This window comes from Zeugodacus cucurbitae, chromosome 3 (assembly GCF_028554725.1).
Source record: "Zeugodacus cucurbitae isolate PBARC_wt_2022May chromosome 3, idZeuCucr1.2, whole genome shotgun sequence".
Taxonomy (NCBI): domain Eukaryota; kingdom Metazoa; phylum Arthropoda; class Insecta; order Diptera; family Tephritidae; genus Zeugodacus; species Zeugodacus cucurbitae.
This window is the reverse complement of record NC_071668.1, coordinates 67768174-67792868: the sequence shown is the minus strand read 5'-3', so window position 1 is coordinate 67792868 and position 24695 is coordinate 67768174. Positions and strand designations below refer to the sequence as shown.

Here is a 24695-nt window from a genome sequence, read left to right as displayed (position 1 = left end):
GTGTGCCAGCGCTGATGGATGCGTTCCAATCTCTTTGGGCATACAGAGCTCCCATTACCTGATTCCTTTTCTTCGCTATCGTCGGGCTATGACATATAGTTTCCAAAAAAGGTCCTTGGGATGACAATCATAAGTCCTTGGTGATTAATCTAAATCAATCGGATAAAAAAAAGAAGTTTTATAAATAGATAATCCTAGGCCTGATCGAAGCTTTTTTTTCAAAAATTAACAAAATGGCGTCCTCAGGAAATTTTTTTCTAGATTTTCGGGAAAAAATCAAAAGTTAATTGGTCTTAAAAAATGGAAATTAAAAAATGGAATTCATTAAAATCTACTAAGCGGTTATCGAGTAACAGTTGTCACCAGTTCAAAAAACATAGTTTTGTGAAAAGCGCATTTAAAGCTTCAAACTAGCGTGTTGGAATGCCCGAGCGCTCTTTGTTATTTGTCGAATAACTCGAAAAGTAATTATCGGATCGAAATTTTCAGAGACTATTTTTAAGATATTACACTTAACGAAAATGCAAAAAATAAATTATTTTTTGAAAATCCTGACTACCCCTAACCCCTTCATCTCTATTCACATACATTTATTTTTTAGGGTTATTATAGGTCCTTAGAAATTGCAGAAATGCAAAAATTATCTGAACCAAAGCCTTAGTAATCTTCTTTTTTTATTCTCTATTTATATAACTCTATTTTGGAGGCTTATTATAGGTATTTAGAGGCATATCTCCAGTGATGATCTATTTCATTTAACCTAAAGATTATCCGCTGCTTTTTTGATCACGTTATCGTAGACTCAAAGCTTCACTTTGATTTTGAAATTAATGATCGATGAAACATGCCTGAAGGCCAGTTTGTTTCATTCTTCGTTTTCAAAAAGCTTATTTAATTAGCTTAAATTCGTGGCTTGATTAAATCTTGACATAGGGTATTTGCATCGAATTTCGAAATATGATATAACTTTCGAAAGGAAAAGCTATCATGTAGTAACAGAATGTGGAAAGAAGGGGGGTTTCTTTCACTGTTGTACTTCCTGTATTGCTTTATCAGATATCTAGAATAACTTTTGAAAATGTATATTCCCAGATATATATCACATATATACGGAGTATCGAAATTTGTTTAAAAAGCTGCAAGACCTAAACGTCTTTCAATTCTGGACAATCAATATTAATAGAGTTCAAAATCAATTTAATCCTCACACTCCTTGTACTACACACCCTCATTTCAAGTATATGTAAATGGCACAACACACTTGGAAAATTTTAAAAAGCCCGTTATTTTTAATCTCCCACACATTAAGCTGCCACAGGAGCGCACCCGACATGCCCCACAGTATACGTTTCCATTCTATTATAATAAAATTATATTAGTATTACTTTGCAATATTGAATTTATCAATGCCGAAAAATTTGGAGTTCGACGTAACAAATACCAGCTACGTGTTCGGCATCAAAATTAGCATTAGCACGCGAGTATACGAGAATGTTGTAGCTGTAGAAGAGAACTTTATGAAGTGGCAGCTGCCGCAGACAGTCAAAAGTGTGAAAGCAAACGTGAGGACGACGACGAACAACTTAAAATGACATTAAAAATGTCGAACTCGACAAATGCGAATATGTCAATGCGGGTGAGTGGGTGTGGGAGCATCCCTATATACTGGTAGCGTTAAATTTTTTAAAATGACACCAGAAAACGACAAAACAAGTGTGAGACTAAAATAGACTGCAGAATAGAAATAAGGTGGGCGTTTCTCTTCCTAGTAGTGTATATGTGTGCCTTCTTCCTTCTGGGTTGTGAGAAATTGTAGAATATTTACTATGTTGATATTCTCATAATGCGCTGGACAAGTGTGAACGTGTGCATATGACTAATGTACATAGGTATGTGAATACAGTATCGTGCAAAAAATATGCAACTTTGTTTCTATTGTTGGAAATTAATGTTGGTTTTCCAAGCTAAAAGTTTTAAATGTTCCAAAAAAAGATTCTAAGGTATCCATAAATATTTCAAATAGTTGTTAGTATTTATTCTGGTCCCGTTCCCGAAAGAAATGACGGAAAAATTCACGATCTTCTGAAAAAAATTCCGACCTTAATAATAAGAATTGGCGAAAAGCCGGAACACTATCCCTAATTGAGAGTCAAAACCCAATTTAAAGACAATTAAAACATAAGAATCAGCAATAAAATAGGTGTTGAGCCAATTGCAAATTTTTTAACCCCAAATTCGATTTCTAAGAAATTAGAAAGAGTATGGGACTTCGTTCTTCGTAAAGGCGATTTCCTAATATAGTGAAAAATGTTGTGTCTTTGAAACAAGAAAAGTGTCTAATCATAATCTAATCATCTTATAAATATTCAATAATACACAAGAGGTCCTGGTCTCATGATAAGCATAAATTTAAGTTAGAGAAACGGTTGTTCAATATGAAAAAATCTTAGTACTATATTGGCAACTACAGTCTCCACACCAAAACTAAGAAAAATGTGAAGTATTCACATCATGAGATATCTTCTCTATTTTCTAATGTCTTTAAATATGAATGGGGTTATTTCTACGGAGAAAATACTTTCTTTACTATCTTTATGATCTTAATTTATTTTTATACTTTCGCAAAAAATTTTTAAGTTGGTATTATATGCTCACATAACGTTTGTTTGTAAGCCATAAAACTAATCGAGTTAGATTATATACATATATCAAAATGATCAGGACGACGAGACGAGTCAAAAAAATTAATGAAACACATAAAGTGTCATAATTAAGCCATAAATAAAGTTATAAAAATAAAATTTGAAACAAAGAATCGCACCAGGAAGGGACATATTTGGATGTAATGTTTTTGGGGAAGTGGGTGTGACCCCGTTCCCAAATCGGTTATTTGTATATATCTTGCAAACCAATGAAGTTATATAAACCCCACTTTCTGCAGTCGGTTCTCTTACGTACCCCACCATACACCATGAAAATATTTGAAATCGGATAATTACCACGCCCACCTCCCATACAAAGGTTAGGTTGAAAATTACTAAAATTGGGTTAACTCACTAACGAAAAACGTCAGAAACACTAAATTTTACAGAAGAATTTGCAGAAGGAAGCTGCACTCAGATTTTTTTACAAAATGGAGAATGGGCGTGGCGTGGTCCACTTATGGATCAAAACCCATATCTCATGAACTACTCGACCGATTTCAATGAAATTCGATATATAATATTTTCTTGACACCCTGATAACACGTGTGGAAAATGGATGAAATCGGTTCACAACCACGGCAACTTCCCATGTAACTCAATTTTGAACTCCATCTTATTCCTTCACTTTATAGGATATACATACATAAGGAACCAATGAAGATAGCGAAATAAAACTTTACAAAAATACTGTATATGATTTGTGGCATCTCTTGTGAAAAAATTGTCGAAATCGGACTATAACTTTTCAATGGTGCCCCATGGTAATTTTTCATCGAAAATTTCGGTAAATCTCTCAGGTACCATAATTTAATTTAGAGGAAATATTTTTCTTCGAATAGTGTGTCTCTGTACCAGAGATGGTTAAAATCGGGTCATAACTTCCCCTAGCTCTCATATACCTCATTATAGGATTTTCAAATTGGGACAAATAGTGTGTTATCTTAATAAAAATATAGCAATAAATTGCGAGAGTATAAAATGTTCGGTTGCACCCGAACTTAGCCTTTCCTTACTTGTTATATTTATTTTCATTATTAAATTGTACTAAGCAAATATCAGTATCACTATCGGTTGCATATTTTTTGCACAATACTGTATATTGAATTTGCTTGTGTATCTAGCTATGTCTGATAAACAGGTTGTATTGACTTTGTGACATTTCAAATAGCAATAGCGTGTGGGTGGGTGGGTGCACAGGAATTTACAGGTTTAGCTCTCAGATATAAATGTATATATACACATACATAAATATGCATGTGTATGTACAAATAAATATAATCATGTCTGTCTTTGTATCTGAATTTTAAACAAGATATCAGCAGTCTAAATGCTTCTAGCGCTTATTGAATTTTAGAATACGGTACGTGCACAAATTCTGAGAGAAAGAGAAGCCCGTTCAGCCTTATTCAGTAACGAGGTGGTATGTGTGAGCTTCGTGTTTTTTTTTTCTATTAAATAAATTGATAGTTGTTGTGTAAAGCTTAATTTGGATTTTACAGTGAATAATGTAATATTTTAAATTTATGAAAAGATATGGATAGATTCATATTAAAACACTACTTCAAATTCTGGGAAAATTCGTGGAAATTAGTCTATCGTTATGGCATATAATTGAGCTGGAGCGTGAGTAAATCTTATATATGGTATATGAATTAAACGGAAAAATATAGTAAAGTTATTTAAAAATAGTATTAAACAAGTAAGGAGTTCGGTTGTAACCGAACATTTTATACTCTCGCAATTTTTTTATTTAATTTCATTAATATAACACACAATTTGACCCACATATTCGTCATATATAGTATAGAGTCCATGGAACGTTTGAAAATCCTAATATTAAGTATATGGGAGTTAGGTGAAGTTATGACCCGATGTCACGTATTTTAGGCACGGAGACATATTATTAAAAGAAAGATATTCCCTCCGAATTTCTTCAAAATATCTGAGAGACTTACCTATACTTTCGGTAAAAAAAAATAGAAGTACTGAGATCTTATGTTCGATATATGGGGCCTTGAAAATTTATGGTCCGATTTCGACGATTTTTAGAAGGGCGATGCCACACTATAAATGTAGTATTTGTGCAAAGTTCTGTTCCGATATCTTCACTAGTGCTTACTTTATATATTGTAAAGTAAACGGTTCAGATCGTCTTCAAAGTTCTGGCATAAAGGAATTAGGCGTGATTGCGAACCGATTTTGCCTATTTTTACAACACGTCCTTGGGATGCATGGAGAATATTAAAAACCGAATTTCATTGAAAATGTTCGTGTAGTTTCGGAGATATGGTTTTTGACCCATACGTGTGGCGGAACCACGCCCATTTAAAATTTTGTATACTATTTTGAGAGCAGCTCTTCTGTACCTTCTTTATAATGAAATTTAAGGGTTATGTTTGTTTTCCTTACTGAATTAAATCATTTTTAATAGTTTTCAATGTAACCTTTGTATGGGAGATGGGCGTGGTTATAATCCGATTTCCTCTATTTTTGGACTATATAAGGAAATGCCTGAAAGAAATGACTCCTGAGCGCTGTCGTTGATATAGCTTTAGTAGTTTACGAGATATATACAAAAAACTTAGCAGGGGGCGGGGCCACGCCTACTTTACCCAAAACATTACATCCATATATGCCCCTTCCTAGAACAATCCTTTGTACCAAATTTCACTTTCATAGCTTAATTTATGGCTTAGTTATAGCTCTTCATATGTTTTCGGATATCGCCATTTTGTGGGCGTGGGAGTGGTCCGATTGCATCTTCGAACTTAACCCTCTTATGGTGCCAAGGAACACGTGTTCCAAGTTTCATTAAGATATCTCAAATTTTACTCAAGTTACAGCTTGCACGGACGGACAGACGGACGGACGGACAGACATCCGGATTTGAACTTTACTCGTCACCCTGATCACTTTGGTATATATAACCCTATATCTAACTCGTTTAGTTTTAGGACTCACAAACAACCGTTATGTGGACAAAACTATAATACTCTCTTAGCAACTTTTGTTGCGAGAGTATAAAAATACACGTTTATAGGATATATAGGATATAGTATATTTGTACTGAATGCCATTAATGATGTTCGAACGAAAAGCACGACAGGACTGGAATGCTCCAAAAATAATTATATCCAGTACAAACGTCATCTGCAATGATATTACAGAACAAATTACAGCACAGGCTCTTATGTAGCTTAGAGAGGCTTCAACCACAAGGACTGCCCGATATTACTTAAAAAAACGAACATTTTGGGGAAAATGGCAATATATTTCTCAATATAGTCTCCTTTTGGCTTTTATCACACTTGTTAGACCGTCCTGGTAATATCCATTAAGTGTCCAAAGGCGGACTACAACTGAATATCCCTGCTCTCTTAGAATCATATCAGAACATATAACACAAATATGTGAAAGTGAAACCTGTAAGGGCAAGCGTCTGTCTATATATAAGAGTTTTAAACTTCAAAAGGTACATATTGGAGTTTAACCCTATCAAGGATAGAGAGTCTTCGGATGTCGTATTTTACAATCGTAGGTTTCTGTAGCTCATACGGTTATATGGAAAGTCGCAAGTTGAGCACAACTGTTGTCAAAATCAGGAAGGATCTCTCCGCGCCGTTCGATACCAGACGAGTTTTTAGACAGCGTGGTTCCCTCTCGTTCTTCAATATAATGCTGGCACTATTTATTCTAAAAGCAAAATGCTACTGAGATATGCGGGTGACAGTGACGTCATAGGTCTTACCAACAGAGCTGACTTATTAAGCTAAGCCTGTAGATCAAGCGCAGAATAACCTTGTCAGCAAGTGATACTTTGGGACCGATTGGAGATGATGCTCCAGTGAAAAAATATCTCGATTCTGGCCCAAGGGTAGAAGACGGAAGCAAGGGCGCCCACGCATCAAATGGAAGTATCAAGTGCTTAGGAACCTGTCTGCACTTGGGATGTACAACTGGCGTGACTTCGGAATTCGGAAATGATAGAGGCAACTATCCGTTTTGTGTTCTCGGCCCAAACCGATGCAAGGTTGTAGTGCGAAAGAAGAAGAAGATGAAGGTTTTTACCGTTTCCAATACGAAGTTGTTCAAAGGACAGAAGCTGTAGCTATTCATAGATATTTTCTTAAAATAATTTTTAATTAAAGAATATTTTTTATTTATTGTAAGAATTCTTACGAATAAACAAGTCTTTTAATTTTTTTTTTTCAAATTAAATCTTTCATTAACAATTGTCTGTAATCTCTGGTTTAATCATTACAATATATTTAATAAATTTTCATATAAAACGCCCTGTGCTGTTGTGGGTTTGTGTCACGGCACTAGCTCATTGAACATTTAAAGCTGTTAGCGTAAATGTTAGTCGAGACGCAAACTCAAAAAGTTCCCTAATGCTTTAATGCTCAGTACAGTGGGTATTTTGATAAATATGTGCAAGAAAATAAATTCTTAGTATAAAGTTGGTTCCACAGAGACGATTTTATTGTTATATATTATATATCTACAAAAAATTAATATTTTTCCCTCATGCGGGTAGGTGCCCAGTGTATTATTGCTCACCGGTTTTCACCTGTTAATACATTCAATTAAATGCAGTTGCTGCCGTAATCGCAGCTCTTATTGTTTAATTGTTATTTTTAATAATTCCAGAAAAGTGGTGTCATCAAAACTGAAGAGTATTTATTTACTTTTGCCACCAGCCACTTAATTCATTATCATTTTAATTATTTTCTCTATTAGACAAGAAATTGTGTTTTATGCAAAATATTAATAATAATATAATTAGAAATGTTTATACTTTATTCGGCTAACATTGCTATAACCGTTGGAGATGTAATATGGGATCAAATGGACTGGGAAATTTTATGACTAAATGATCATTAGTCCCAACGATTTTAGTAAAAGTCACCTTCAGCTTTTGCCACATTTTAAAAATCCACAAAAGTAGGGTCCAAGTCACCGACACGTACTAAATACATATTATGAATGATATGAAATAGCTCTGTACATAACCCCTCTAACCTACTCGCCTAATATCAGGTCTACAACTTTGCTTCCGCCGTTTTCCAATAGATGTCTCTAGGGTTAAGCACTGGTCGATTAAATCCTTTTATATCGATCTTGGACATTTGTGTCAACATTAACCCAACAAAATATTTATAGAGATCTGTTTGCATCCCAAACTTATTCTCAACTGAAAATGTCATTTTTTGAGCCGAATTCTCGACATTTGCAGGAAATTTTGCTTTTCTTTTTTTTAATTCCAAGAAAAGTGCGGCTGAGGCTCATCGAATGCTTTCGGATACGTACGATGAGGCTGTCCTAAGTGAAAAAAGCCTTAAATTTAGAAAAAAAAAAAAACGGCTGAAGTTGTAGACCTAGTACTTCGCCTCTGTTTAGACCTCGCCGAAACAGCTCTGTTCACAAACCTTCCGATAAATGAGTCCCTTATAACAACAACAACAATAATAACATTTTTAGAGAACCGATGCTGGATTTATGAATATTTATTACCGAAATCTCATCTTTCCATACACTATATGTTATAGCGTATATTTTTATCTCTTTGAGATTCAATCCATTGAGGATAGATCTGATATTAGAGAAGACGATTTTTCAATGCTGGAATTCCCACATGTCTATCTTCGTATTATCTTCTTAAACATACTTGTTTGATCCTACATTAGTTGAATAACCTAATACAAGAAACAAGGATCAGGACATGATATATAAGCCTCATTTAATTGATTCTCGGAGTTTGTTTACTTTTGTTTTACAAGAAAACACTTGCTTTCATGAGGTGGTCTTCACTTAAGTACGAATTTCAGCTCTAAACTCTTCTGCTGAACGCTTACAAGAATCAAGTCACTTATCAAGGTTATGTTGGGTAATGATTTTTGACCTAAATAACATTTCTCCCTACATTTTTGGAAACTAAAGTATCTATAGCCTCAGACAGAATAAAGAGTTCGCTGAATTGAAAAGGCTGAGACAGATCTCGTGAATTTGGGAGAATTTGGGAGAATTTGTGCAGAAAGAGCTCTCAAAGCAGCCAAAATCTTATTAAAACCATTTTGTTGTTAGTGTGGTATAAAATATTTTTTTAGGGAAGACTGGCAAGTGCAGACTTATTTTATTGGCCGGATATGAATTCAGAATGGTAACGATAACATACATCCGATTTTTAGTGAACGAAATGAATCTCTCACTAAATGTACGTTTAGTCAGTCAGGTCAGTCTACACCTGTGAATGTAAGTGTGTATATTTCGAGCTTATTTAGAAGATTTCAATAGCAATTTATAATAAAACACAAAAGCAGCGATTTGAAAACGTGTTTGCAAATGTTTGTTTGTTTTGTTGTATATATGTATGTATGCCTATGTATTGTAAGCCGCGACAAGCCAGTTTGGCAACAACTTTTACCCGCTACGCATAAATAACATAAATTCAAACAAATAAAACAATAATAGAAATAACAACAGCAACAACAAATTGAAGCAGCAACCAGTAAGGAAGGGCTAAGTTCGGGTGTAACCGAACATTTTATAATCTCGCAATTTATTGATGTAATTTTATAAAGATAATACAATTCGACCCATATATTCGGTATAAAATTCAATAGAATAACGAAAATCATCATAAATAGTATATGGGGACTGAGGAAATTCCTGAATCGATTTCACTCGTTTTCACCACCAAGATACAATATATCGAAGACAATACGCTCAGTTAATTTTATATTACCTATAATTAGTAACGTGGTTGTAAACCGATTTCGCCCATATTCCACTCGTGTCATCAGGGGGTCAAGAAAGTGTTATATACCGAATTTCATTGAAATCGATCGAGTACTTCCTTAAATATGGTTTTTGACCCATAAGTGGGCGACGCCACGCCCATTTTTCATTTTGTAAAAAACATCTCACTGTAGCTTCTTTTTGATATTTCTTATGTAAAGTTTGGTGTTTCTGACGTTTTTCGTTAGTGAGTTAACCCACTTTTAGTAATTTTCAACCTAACCTTTGTATGGGAGGTGGGCGTGGTTATTATCTGATTTCTTTCATTTTTGGACTGTATAAGGAAATAGATAAAAGAACCGACTGCAGTTTGGTTTATATAGCTTTATTGGTTTGTGAGTTATATACAAAAAAACTATTTGGGGGCGGGGTTACGCCCACTTTTCAAAAAAAATTATATCCAAATGTGCCACTCTCTAATGCGATCCTATGTTCCAAATTTTATTTTCATAACTTTATTTATGGGTTAGTTATGACATTGTATAGGTTTTCGGTTTTCGCCATTTTGTAGGGCGTGGCAGTGGACCGATTTTTCCCATCTAAAAGCATCGAAAGCAACCTCCTCAGGGTGCCAAGGAATATGTGTTCCAAGTTTCATTAAGATATCTTAATTTTTACTCAAGTTATCGCTTGCATGGACAGACGGACAGACGGACGGACGGACGGACAGACAGACATTCGTATTTTGACTCGTCTCGTCAACCTGATCATTTTGATATATATAACCCCATATTTAACTCTTTTATTTCTGGGTGACACAAACAACCGTTATGTGAACAAAACTATAATACTCTGTGCAACATGTTGCGAGAGTATAAAAATCAACAACAACAACAAAACCAAGGCGGCAAGGTAAATTAACGAGATTTGTAACAAATCCAAAGCCAAACGCACAACTGCATACAAATGTAGACGTGTTGCGTATGTGTGTTTGTTTATTTGTATGTATGTACAAGCAAAAATCGCAAAAACCAATGGCAATATTAATTAAGTGGCTTTTTTCGACATACTACTACTGATATTTCGGTTTTGGCATTGTTGTTGTTGCCTTTTTTTAATTGAACACAAGCTTAACTACTGCTGAGATACACGCAAATATTTACGTGAGATTATGGCGCTTGGCACGTCTTTGCGCGCTGCTGCCGCTCAATGCAAACAAAGTTTCTCGAATTTTTGATTTTTCAGCTTATGTTGTTGTTGTTGTGACGCTCACCCAAAATTTGTGCTGCTTACAAACCACAAGCCATACGCAGTGCTCTTATAAAAGCTAAGCTTAGCGCTCTATATACACGTATTCATAGCAACAATAACAACAACAACAGCGCGCTTGAATCCACTGATCACATCAAACGTTGTGGAGAGTAGTACCTCGTAGCTGGCGCTGATGAGCATTTTAAGCAGCGCGCTGTGTATATTTTTATTGAAGACTTGTCGTCTTGACTTGATTTTTCGATTTTTCGCTAGCGCTGATTATAACAGAGACTCAGTGACGGCGGCGCTATCAGCTTGGCGCCTCCGCTCGTTGCTTGCGCCGCTCTGTGCTGCCGTCGATGCTGACGCGCGCGTCTACGCTGTTCGGCTGACTGGCTGTTGTGCGGCGTACGCGCGCATGCAAATGCCAATGTGAAATCAGTGAGTGGCAAAAGCTCCAAGTAGCTGGCACGGAGACAACGTAACGCGCGCGTACATTTACCCCGTTATACGAGTACGCCTTAGTGGTAAATTTAAGGCAATCAAGTAAATGAGCTGAGGCTCGAGCTGAGACTGAGTCTGAGACTTGTGCTAAAGCGAGGTAGGCTTACGGGCGCGGGCGGTATGCGGCGAGCGGTCAGCGATATCAGTTGTGAATTTGTTTAGTGTACTGTAGTGTAGTGGTGAGTGGTGTGGTCTGGTGCGACGTGTCGGTTAAATGGCTATGTGGTGTAACACTGTGTACAAGGCGCGCACATTTAACGGACACAAATTTTACTTAACAAATTTATTTTAATTTTATATTTTTTTTCCTTTCGCGTGTGTGTCGCTTGTTTTCTTGTTAATAAATGTCAAATTTCAAATATTCGGCGTTCGATCGTTTCGTTTCGTTTAATTGGTATGCAGTGAAACTAATTCGCCTAAATTGTTGTAATTGAGAAGCGTTTGCCGCGCTGACAAGTGAATGCCTGTAAATGTGCATATAAAAATTAAAAAAAAAAAGATATTATACAATACAAACACACACACATGTGTATAATCGATTAGTAAGCGCATAAGTGCTGCCAGTTCCATAATACGCCAATTAATTATGAAATATAAACAGAAACAAAAACAAAAACCGAAAAAGGGAAGCATAAAGTACCAGCTAAATCCTCTCATCAGCAGAGTAAATAACACCAAAGCACAAAAGCAACAAAAATCGCAAATGCGGAAAACAAGTTTTAATCAAATTGATAATGAATGGTTGAAAGAATCGCTGCTAGACAAAAAAGAAATGTGTAAAGCTAATAATGTTTCAGTAAATAAAATTAAAGAAAATAAATAAAATAAAATGAAACACGGGAGTTAGCAGAAAATATTACATTTTTTGGGGAATCATATAAGAAAATTATAAAAATCATTAAAAAGGAATTAAAAAGGAATTAAGGACAATAAAAAATATTATAATGTGCGAAGAAAAAATAAATAAAAAAATAAAGAAGAAAAAATAAGAAAAAATAAAAATGAATTTAAGTAATTATTAAATAATTTCAATAAAAATAAAATAAATTAAGATAATAAGATAAAAATAATATTTGAAAGAAAATAAAAACAAAATAATAAAAAATAAATAAATAATAAAAGAAAAATAATAATAAATAAAAATAATACATAAAAAAAAATAAAAAAAAAATTAATACAAAAAATAATAAATTCAAAAACAATTTATACAAAATTAAAAATACATAAAAATAATATTTAAAAAATTAAATAATAAAATAATATTATTAATATTAAATAAATAAATAATATTTAAATAATAAAATAAGAAAAAAAGTATTAATAAATAATGACAAGAAAAATGAAATAAATTAAAATAAAAATAACATTTAAAAAATATAATAATACAAAAAAGAATAAAAAATAAAAGCAAAAAATTAAAATAATTCATAAGAGCAAATAATTTATTTAATAAAAATTAATAAATTCAAATAAAATAATAATAAATTAAAAAAAATTGTCAAAAAATATAAATCAAAATTAATTAAAATACGCTGAATTGTGTAAAATGAAAAATACAACAAAACAATTCAAACCAAAAATCAAAAAATAAAGTAAAAATGTAATGAAATAAAAAAATATAAGTAATAAATATGTAAACATGATATAAAAAAAAAAAGTAAAATTAAATTGAATGTGAAACACAAATATAAATTTAAATTAAAATTTATTTTTTTTTATATGAAACAAAATAAATTTCAGTAAGATTAAATTAAATCCAGCTAAGCGAAAGAAGATTTGATAATAATAATATTTTATTTGTAAAAAATGATATTTTGTAAGAGAACTCATTTTATTAAAATTAATATTAAAACAACAGCACATTTTTATTTTTATTTTTTAATGGAAACTGGCAATTAAAAATGAAAAAAATTATAAATACTATGTTTATACAAAAAAAAAATAAATAAAAAAAACTAATTAAATTAATAAATACATAGAACAAATAGTATTAAATAAAATAAATTAAAATAAATATATTTTGAACTTATTTTTTTAAATTTATGTAAGCTGATAAATAAAATAAAAATTTACATCAAAAAATAAAAAATGCAAAATTAAAAAATTAAAATAAAATATTGAAAATAAAAAGTAATAAAATATTATTTAGAAAAAGTTTTGAATATAGTTCTTAGTTTCAAACTATTTCTTACATAAAATCTATAATACGGAATCAGTAAAAATAAAAAAAAATTTAATAATTTTTTAATGAATTTAATATTTAAATAATTTTAAAAAGCTTTAAAAAATAAAAATGCCAAAAAGTATACATTATTTTAACTTTAAAAATAACATAGATTAAATAGATAGATTAAATATATAAAAAATTAATGAAAAATAAAAATTAAAAAAATGAATTAAATACATATAAAAAAAATTTTTGCCAATTATTAAAAATAAAAATTTTACTAAACAATAAAAAATAAATATTTTTAATTAGACAAATTTTTCCGAGTTACCTAAAAACTAAAAAAAAAATAATAAAAAAAAAATATTTTTAAAAATAATTAAATAAAATTTTTATATTTTTACAAGATATTTCAATGTTCGAAAGCGATAAAATTAAAAAGTAATAATGTACGTACATATGTATGTTCATACAAATATATGTATAATATATCAATTGTTGAAAAAAAAAAATAATTTTGGAAAAAGGATTGAGGAAGAATAGTAAAAAATAAATTGAAATATTATATATGTAATTAAATAAAATATATATGCAAAAATATTAAATTTAAAATTTATTTTCAACTCTTACCTTAAGTCAAAGAATATATAAATTAAAACACTATTACATAAAAAATTTCTCAATTTCAAATAAAATATATTTTCAAAAATATTAAAGTAAATTAATTTCATAAATTGCAATTACCTAACTTTTATAAAAAAACAAAATATTTAATAAATAAAATATTTTAATTTATAATTTTCAACTCAAATTATAAAAAAAAAATATTTAAATATTATGACAAAAATTAAAAATCCATTTTCAACCCTTACGCGCAGCCAAAAACATTGTATAAATTAAAGCATTATTATAAAAAAAAAATCTCAAATTAAATTTAAAAATTTTCCTATCATTAACTCGAACAAGATTTGCGACGAACCACAATAGACAAATTGTACTGCAGGCGGTGCCTTTTACAGCGACTTTGCGCACGTCTGTTGACTGTCGTTTAGCGTCGTCATCGTCATCGGCACTGGCCGTATCTTAATTAACAAAAATTTCTTGCCAGTTTTTTTTGTATTATTTTTCTTTTGTTAATTTGTTTGTGTTAAATAATATTCATTGTGCGCAACGACGACGACGACTACTGTTTGTGTGCGCTTTAGCCACACTTTGTCCGTCTATTGATCGATCTGGAGCTTAAATGAATATATACTACATACATACATAAATGAGTGTGTGTATGTATGCATGTAAAGCTTGTTATAGGCAAATTTTCGCATAAATTTTTAATAGTTTTTTTTACTATTTTTCGGGGGTATCAGCTTTTTATGGCGTGACATTCGCCTTCAACTGCTTCGTATAAACGCTCTAAAAGTGCGTGCAACGCTATGCGGCTGTATGTATGTATGTGCTTGTGCGCATGTAACCTGTTCAACCTTACGCAGTTCGCATTCTGTAAGTCGTTTATGCGTATTTGATTGCGATAGCCAGTGAAATCATTGTCTATGAAATTCGCTCAGTGGTTTTGTTTGAGCGCACAAACATCGAAATTGAATGTTTGTGTTTGTGCGTGTGTGCGTGTGAAAAAGTTTGCCATTTTTGTTGTAGTTAATGTGACAAAAACTTATTGCTTGAATGGCCTAGCAACGAAAAATCAGTGGAACAGAAGGATTGACCCAATTTCAATCGAAAGCATTGCGGCACGTTAATGTTCAATATTTCGTTATACATTTTTTTTATGTACAATTGTAATTTTCGCTTTGAAAACTAATTACAATGACATTTTTTCAATAAAAACGTTACATTAAATGATTTACTACAGTCATGTGTATCAAGGTCTCACATATATATGTATAATATTTTCATTACTTTTGTTTAGTAATTTGAAAGTCAAACGTAATTCATTACCCGTAACTACAAACATGTTTTCAAATACTGGGTGGTAGTTTTTTTTTCGCAATAAAAAATATTTATTCAATTTATTATTGATGTATTCGAAAGATCCGAAATTCTTGTTATTTGTTGAATGCAACCTGCGGTGTAAACCTCGTCTGGCTCGGCACCCTGTAAACGCTGTTTTTCCAGACTTCTTGTGTCGGTTTTCGACTCTCTCTCACGAAAGTCCCACACAATATTTACTTTCAACAAATTCAAGTTAATGATTGAGCGCTGTATGTCGACTTTTCACCCTACAAGAATTAGACCAAAGTAGTTTCGAGGAGGCAAATTGACATCGCAGAAGTAATTTTCCCAAAGATTGCCGAGTTTGTCGTAGGAAAGTTACATTCTCATATAAGTAGTTACGCTCCATTCTGAGAAGCTTTCTCTCCATTTTACGCGTACAAAATCTCGTTTCGTTTGACTCAATACAACCCACGATTGACCGGAATAACCTTTCCAGTAGTGTTTTCAAAAAAAAAGTGGAACTAAAGCATCATGGATCCAGATATGCATACAGAACTATCACTATCTAACAAGACTTTATGTTCTTGATAAACAGCGAATTAAAAATCTCCAAACTCTGTAGTTACCCTACCTTATACATGGTTAGGAAAGACTTAAGTTAATTTTTAATTTTTATTGTTATTTATAGTTGATATTTATGTTATGTGACCTCCCATTTGTCACATTGAATGCCACTTAAAAAGTCAAGTGAGGTCAAGTGGTTCTGATTTGCGTCCTGTCAATTCTTTCTCTTTCACAAGCATAACTTACCACAAAAACTACTGTATTTTATCTTATTTATCAGCTATTATATACTATTTTGTTAACTTTCCCTTTCGTTTCTGAGGTAGCGACCACATTTGGTGGTCTTTCTTAATTTTTAGTAAATACCTCAATAGAGACAAGGTTTGATCTCGTTTCTATTTGGTTATGTAGAGGTAGCTTTTCTTGAGAACAGACTTCGCTTTGTCGCCCATGAAAGTTGAAATACTTAACCCGTGTATACGATAGTAGGATTTTAACACTGATTTTTACTGATGGACTTCCTGGTACAACCATTCTTCTGATGAATTAAAGCTGTATTTAAAGACAATTTGTCATTTTAATTTCTTGGAGCATTCGATTAGTTTAACTAAGTATAACCGATCGTGATATAAGTTAATAAATATCTTTGCAAAATATACCCAAGATGGATCCATCAATTCATCTCATCCATGAAACCCACTACAAATTCGCTTAGGGGACTGATTTCGATACCGACTATGGTATCAGTATTTGTCTTGACATTTCGAAATCAAGTTTTGAATATTCGAAATAATATTTATTTACAATATATATATATTGCCGCATCAAAGCGAGGTTCTTCAACATATCGCTGATTTGCGCCCACGCCCCAACGGAAGAGAAGGACGATGTGACCAAAGATGCTTTCTATGAGCGCCTAGAACGCACCTATGAGCGCTGCCCCCGCCACGATGTAAAAGTCGTGCTTGGTGATTTTAACGCCAGGGTGGGTAAAGAAGGTGTCTTTGGCACAACAGTCGGAAAATTCAGCCTCCATGACGAAACATCGCCAAACGGCCTGAGGCTGATCGACTTCGCTGGGGCCCGAAATATGGTCGTCTGTAGTACCAGATTCCAGCATAAGAAAATACATCAAGCTACTTGGCTGTCTCCTGATCGAAACACGCGGAACCAAATCGATCACGTTGTGATAGACGGAAGACATGTCTCCTGTGTTTTAGACGTGCGTACGCTCCGAGGACCAAATATAGACTCGGACCATTATCTGGTCGCAGCGAAGATACGCACCCGCCTCTGTGCAGCAAAGAATGCCCGTCAACAAACACAAGGAAGGTTCGACGTCGAAAAGCTGCAATCGCAACAGACAGCCACGAAATACTCTACTCGACTTGCACTCCTGCTCTCTGAGAGCACTCATCAGCATCTCGGTATAAGGGAACTGTGGAACGGCATCTCAAACTCACTGCGTACCGCTGCAGCCGAAACAATTGGTTTTCGGCAACGACAAAAAACAAGCTGGTACGATGAGGAGTGCCGTCTCGCAGCGGAGAGAAAACAGACTGCCTACCTCGCAACATTGCAAACGACCACAACACGTGCGGGATGGGATAGATACCGAGAGCTGAAGAGGGAAGCGAGACGCATTTGTAGACAAAAAAAGAAAGAGGCCGAAATGCGTGAGTACGAAGAGCTTGAGAAGCTGGCAGACAGAGGGAATGCTCGAAAATTTTATGAAAAAATGAAGCGACTTAACGAAGGTTTCAAGACCGGAGCATCCTCATGTAGAGACCAAGGTGGTAATCTGGTAACCGATGTCCAGGGCATACTGGGATTATGGAGGGAACACTTCTCCGACCTGCTGAATGGCAGTGAGAGTACAACACCAGGAGATGGCGAACCCGATCCCCCAATCGATGACGATGGAACAGATGTTCCATTACCCGACCATGAAGAAATTCGAATAGCAATTACCCGCTTGAAGAACAACAAAGCAGCGGGGGCCGATAGATTACCGGCAGAACTATTCAAATACGGCGGCGAAGAACTGATAAGGTGCATGCATCAGCTTCTTTGCAGAATATGGTCGGAAGAAAGCATGCCTGACGATTGGAATCTCAGTGTGCTCTGCCCAATCCATAAAAAGGGAGATCCCACAATCTGCGCCAATTACCGTGGGATCAGCCTCCTAAATATCGCATACAAGGTTCTATCGAGCGTATTGTGTGAAAGACTAAAGCCCACCGTCAACAAACTGATTGGACCTTATCAGTGTGGCTTTAGACCTGGAAAATCGACAACTGACCAGATATTCACCATGCGCCAAATCTTGGAAAAGACCCGAGAAAAGAGGATCGACACACACCACCTTTTTGTCGATTTTAAAGCTGCTTTCGACAGCACGAAAAGGAGTTGCCTTTACGCCGCGATGTCTGAATTTGGTATCCCCGCAAAACTAATACGGCTGTGTAAATTGACGTTGAGCAACACCAAAAGCTCCGTCATGATTGGGAAGGACCTCTCCGAGCCGTTCGATACCAAACGAGGTTTCAGACAAGGTGACTCACTATCGTGCGACTTCTTTAACCTGATGCTGGAAAAAATTATAAGAGCTGCAGAGCTAAACCGAGAAGGTACAATCTTCTACAAGAGTGTACAGCTCCTGGCGTACGCCGATGATATTGATATCATCGGAAGCAACAACCGCGCCGTTTGTTCTGCTTTTTCCCGCATGGATAAGGAGGCGAAGCGAATGGGTCTGGAGGTGAATGAGGACAAGACGAAATATCTCCTGTCATCAAACAAACAGTCGGCGCATTCGCGTCTTGGCTCCCACGTCACTGTTGACAGTCATAACTTCGAGGTCGTAGATAATTTCGTATACCTGGGAACCAGCATCAACAACACGAACAATGTCAGCCTCGAAATCCAGCGCAGAATAACTCTTGCCAACAGGTGCTACTTTGGACTGAGTAGGCAATTGAACAGTAAAGTCCTCTCTCGACGAACCAAAATCAAGCTCTACAAGTCGCTTATCATTCCCGTCCTGCTTTACGGTGCAGAAGCTTGGACGATGTCAACATCAGATGAGACGACACTAGGAGTTTTCGAGAGGAAAATTTTGCGCAAGATTTATGGTCCTCAGAACATTGGCAACGGCGAATACCGCAGACGATGGAACGATGAGCTGTACGAGTTATACGACGACATTGACATAGTTCAGCGAATAAAAAGACAGCGGCTACGCTGGCTAGGTCATGTTGTCCGAATGGACGAAAACACTCCAGCCCTGAAAGTGTTCGATGCAGTACCCGCCGGAGGAAGCCGAGGAAGGGGAAGGCCTCCACTCCGTTGGAGGGACCAGGTGGAGAGCGACCTGGTTACACTTGGGATCTCCAACTGGCGCCGAACTGCAAAGGAGAGAGACAGGTGGCGCACTATCGTCGATTCGGCTATAACCGGCTAAACGGTTGCAACGCCAATCACATACATACATATATTGCATCCATAGTAACTTGTTCAAGATTCCAGATCAATGGGTAGTTAATTCTTTTCATTAAACAGAAGAAATATTTCTAAATATAAGCAAATGGAAGTACTCTACTTGTTATATACTACTACAGTAGTTTTCCGAAATAACGAATATTCGTTTTAACGAAAACCGCTTATAACGAACAAGCAAATTTGATACATTGAGTACCTTAAATAACGAACCACGGGGATTTGTAAGTACTCGATTTAACGAACAACATGAAGAAGACATATGAAGAAAGAGAAAAAAATCAAATAACATCGAACTAGATTTAAAAAAAAAAACTTGAAAAAAAAATCAAAAGAAATGTGCAAATTGAAAAAATTTTGAATTTTATAAAAAAGCTAAAAATTATTGATCAGCACCAAATATAAGTATAAGTGTCAGAATTGTACCATTTTGGAAGAATTTATTGGATTTGAATTGTTTTGTTATGGTTTTTCATTTTTTAACAAAAAATTAATAAAACAATTTATTAAACTGCAATTCACGGATATTTAACTCATTTTTATTAAAAAACCTACCTCTAAAAGAGTACTCGAATTAACGAAAAGTTCGATGTAACGAGCATGACAATTAATGTGTTCGTTATTTCGGGAAACTACTGTACTTGATATATAGAGCAATTGAAAAAGTAATTAAAGTTACTATGAATTTCACAGAGAGGATATTTAGCTATGAACTTACAAGCAAGTCACTGCTCCTCATCCACTTTTATAAAACCCATGTATTTTTGCGAAATAAGTGGTTCTATTTTCGAATGCATAAGTGGGGTTTCATGACATACAAAATACCTTTTAAAATATCTGAAACCGACAAATCGCATTGGACCATCAACAGCTTGCTGTTTCCATCTGTCTACATAGAGTTATTCACTGTCACTTTTATTAAAGTATATATAGTGTAACAGTAGTTTCAGTTATTCCGAAAATTTTTGAAACGCGAAAATCCTGTGTTTCAATCCCGAAATCCCACGATTACAATAGTAAACCGCGTCGCACAGCACTAACACTTGCATTTTACTCTATGCCTGGGTGTGTGTTTTATCACATAAATTTTAAAATTTTAGAAAGCAAATCCACTTCCACACACATACATACATACACTCAAACTGTAAATGTGTATCGCACGTTTTCAATGCCCGTTCAAATAACATAAAACACGCTTGCAATAATACGCCCCCTAAAACACGTCAGCTAGTGCTCGTGTATGCTGCTTGGCGGCATCTTTTTTGATTAACGAAATTTTTCATATACATTAGCTATGAAATTTTGTAAAAATTAAATAATTTTAAATGCTTACAGCAATAACAATAAACATACAAAAAATTTTACAACAACAAGCAATAACTGAGTTGCATGAGAAATTTGCGTGATTTTCATGAAACAAGCAGCTAAAAAATGCGCTCAGAGCAGCCAATGTGGCGCGCATACTAAATTAAACAACAACAAACTCAAAAAAATAATAACAAATAGAATTAAAAAATAAATTAAAATCAAAAGAAAATAATAAAAAAAAGCAAGCCGATTTGTTGAGCGCGAAATATGAGCGAAGTGGTGTTAGACTAAACGCAGACAAGTGAAACGTAGTTATATACATATACACGCATACATACAAAAACATATATACAAGTGTGTATATGTACTTATGTATCGTGCTGTCTCGTTTAATTGCCTTTTCTGCAATTTTTTGGTGATTTTTTTTTGTATTTTTTATTCATTAATGTATTTTTCCTCTACTACATTGTGTATTTAACCCTGATATGTTTGTTATAAGCATGCTAATGTTATGTTAAGACAGTGGAAAGGAAGAAGAAGCTTACATACATATATACAAACATATGTAGATATATGTAAATATGAAATACACGAAAAACATATAAAAGTGTAAAACAGAATCAGCCGAAGAAGTTTAGTGAAAATTCATATAAAACTAAAGTGCCTGCAAAAACAAACTACAAATAACAACAACAAAAATTGCAAAATAAATATGAATGCAACAACACGCGTAAATGCAGCTACAAATAATTACGTCAACAACAAACACATAGATACGAACTTTAGTAGTCTAAAGTCCAACAATAACAACAACAACAACAAAAATAACTGCAACAACTACCAGCGACTACCCACAGTAACAGCAGCAACAACACACGCTTATAGCAACAACTGTAGCAGCAACAACAACCCAAAGCTACCACAAACAACCAGCAACGGCTCACCAGCCAGTTTGCAACACCAACCTCCATCATCAGCGACAAGCCGAGAATATTCCAGCATTGCACCGTATAACATAACGTTGACAACAATGCGACTGGTCGGCAAAGAGTTGAGTGCGGTGGCCAATGGCGAGGAAGCGAGGACTAAATTGATGCCAACAACGGCAATTAAAATCATCAGCGTCAATAATAATGGCAAGAGTCAAAACAACAAGACAAGTAATGCGCAGAAGAGCGTAAACAATAGCAATAGTAACAACAACAATACGGACAACAACAACCACAAATCAACAACGAAATCGACAGCAACAACAACAACAATGGGTGCCAAATTAGACTCATCGATGTTGATTAATTCTCGCAATCAATTGTCAACAACAACGACAATGCGACAACAGCAACAACATCAAGAGCAAATAGCGCAACAAGTAAAACAACAACAACAAACTGAACATATGTCGTCCATAACAAGGGACCTCAATCAAATCAATTTAAAATCATCACTTTACGCCGAACAACAAGTATACAATGCCAACAGCAACAACAACAGCATGCACAATTGTAGAGGCAACAATCAACAACAGCAGCAGCGGCAGCAACAACATGATGTACAAACTAGCTGGTGTGCAAGCGTCAGTAGTAATAATAAGCACAACAATGCTGCTAATAATAATATGCAAAAACAACAACAACAATCGCTGCAAACGACAAATGGCAACAACAACACTAGCAATAAGGACTGTGATCAAGCATATGACAACAACAACAAGAGTAGAAACACGGTGTACAAAATGAGAATGCTGAAATATGGCGATAACAACAACAGTAACAGCAGCAACGGGAGCAATGAGCCGAAGCAACAGCAACAACAACAACTGATAACTCGAACAATAGCAAAAAATGTGGAATCGGAAATGACCACAGTGGGCAGTGATAAAATAAGCACAACAACGAAAGTAAGCGCAGAGAAATATGCAACAACAACAACAACAGTAGCAGCAGCAACAGCGCCAATTGAAAGAGCGAAAGCGAAGACGACAAAGCTTACGCTACGCAAATCATTCTCCACACCGGCTTCATTTAAAATTGCTGACGTTGCAGCCACGCTGAGCCAGTGCGGCAACATGATTGGCAACAACAACAGCAACAACACAAACAAACCAAGCGATAGCTATAGCAAAAGCGTGAGCAGAGCATTACCGAGTGCGACGGCAGCTGCGCAAATGTTAAATTGTAAGAAAAGTGATAGTGATGGTGTTGGTGATGATGTCGGTGGCGGTGACGGTTACAAAAACGACAGCGGTGGAGGTCATATCCGTGGCGTTGCCACATACGCAAAGCCAGCGGCGGCGTCGTCAGCAGCGACAGCGACAAAAGAAAACTTTGCACCAACGCCAGCAATAATCACAAATGCGACACAGCTTGCTAATGCTTCAATTGAGGCAATAACTACACCGCCAACAACAACAACAACAACAGCAACTGCAACAACAATTGAAACTCATACAACAACAATGTGCGCATCACCAACGAAGCTTGCCACAATGGATGGTGTAACGCGTACACAAACTGCCGCGCCACAACAAGACTCACAACAACAACAACAACAACAACAACACCACCAGTCAAGCACGAAATCAGCAAAAGTGAAAGATAATGATAATCAAGTCATTTGCGCCAACAAAAATATTTCGAATGCTGACAATGTTGTTGTTGCCGCCGTCACGACAACCACTTCGGCCACCGTGCCACTGTCCCCCGTTAGCTTCGAATTTGATTTGCGCTTCGGTTGTGCGCATTACAAGCGTCGCGCCATGTTTGTGGTAAGTTTAACTGCTTATTGTATAATAGCTTTTATTTCGCTTTTTTTTTCGAATTTTTATTTTTTGTCTTCGTGCACCACAACTTGTTGCAGTGAGTTGTAGTTTAGTTTTTTTTTGTTGTTTTATTGCTTTTTCACTTGATTTATATTTGTTGGTCGCTTCATTTGTATTCCAGCACTTGCACAAATTTCGTATTTTATATGTTCGAAAATTTCGAAATTTGAGTTGAATTGTCAGTTGAAATATTCGTTGAGGTTGGGTTAAGGAACTTGGCAGCTGGTGCTTAGTGATGCCATATGAAGTTGTATACGCAGGTAGTCTAAAAATCAGATTTGAGATTATACCTTGTGTTCCAATTTGAGGCAGTCTAAGATGTTAAATACTAGTCTTTATCCCATTTGGACCATAGTTTAAGGCAGTAGTCTGCTTTACAGGCTTTAAAAAATCCATTTTTTGTTTTGTTTTAAATCTCTTCCAAAACTATCCAAGAATATGTCTTTAAAATTCCAGAGGCCAATTCGACATATTTTCGAAGCCAGAGCAGTTTTAGTGGCCGAGCGTCGAGCAGGTGCGAATGCTCAGGCAGACTTTAAAGCGCGTTTTCTCGAGTTTTCATTTTCACAATTGTTAGAAAACGGTGTCGGCGATAGCAAAAAGAATATATGTCCGATAGAAAAAAACCAAAGTGATCTAGCTTCAGTATTAAATTATCTTCTATTTGAACTAAAAAAGTTGGACAAAAGTATTACTTAAACTACTTGTTTTGCAACTTAAAGTCAATTTTTTTTTCTTAAAAAATTGATTTTATTTTCAAACTTCAAAAAAATTTTAAATTTTATAACTTCTTCGGTATTTTTTAGTTCATAAAGAAAACAAACTTATAAAAATTAAAAAAAAAAAAATTGGTTCGACTGTTTCAGATGCATCGCACGACCTCCATCACCGGCACCGATTTACAAGTGCAGACTCCAGGCGTTCCAGAAAAATACTTACAACTTTGAAATAATTTCAATATTTTTTAATAATAAATATTGTTTTTTAAGCCTTAAATATAGTACACTATCGTCTTAAAATTCCGTTTACCGCAATCATTTCCATTCCTTTAAAAAAAAATTGCTAAAAAAACGTATTTTTTTCGGCTTCTAAAGCAGACTACTGCCTTAAGATTTCTTGGCATCCAGGGTTCTTGGTATCCATTGTAATGTCTTCACTTGTGCCTGAAAGTAAAATCAAGAGCTTAACTCAGTCA

General features: G+C 34.7%; 1 protein-coding gene across 3 annotated transcripts in view; it reads left to right on the top strand.

The window, feature by feature from the left end:
- The first annotated feature begins 10993 nt into the window (after positions 1-10993).
- LOC128920400 (putative uncharacterized protein DDB_G0286901) overlaps positions 10994-24695 on the top strand; it is a 37209-nt gene continuing 23507 nt past the window's right edge. For 2 of the 3 annotated variants that reach the window (XR_008470447.1, XM_054227591.1), the window contains exon 1: positions 21182-23446. Coding sequence is in view for 2 of the 3 variants with exons in the window: in XM_054227591.1 (XP_054083566.1) it covers positions 21395-23446 (2052 nt within the window). In the remaining variant the exon portion in view is untranslated. Of the gene's footprint in view, positions 11378-21181; positions 23447-24695 lie in introns of those variants that run through there. The other variant, XM_054227590.1, reaches the window with a different exon arrangement.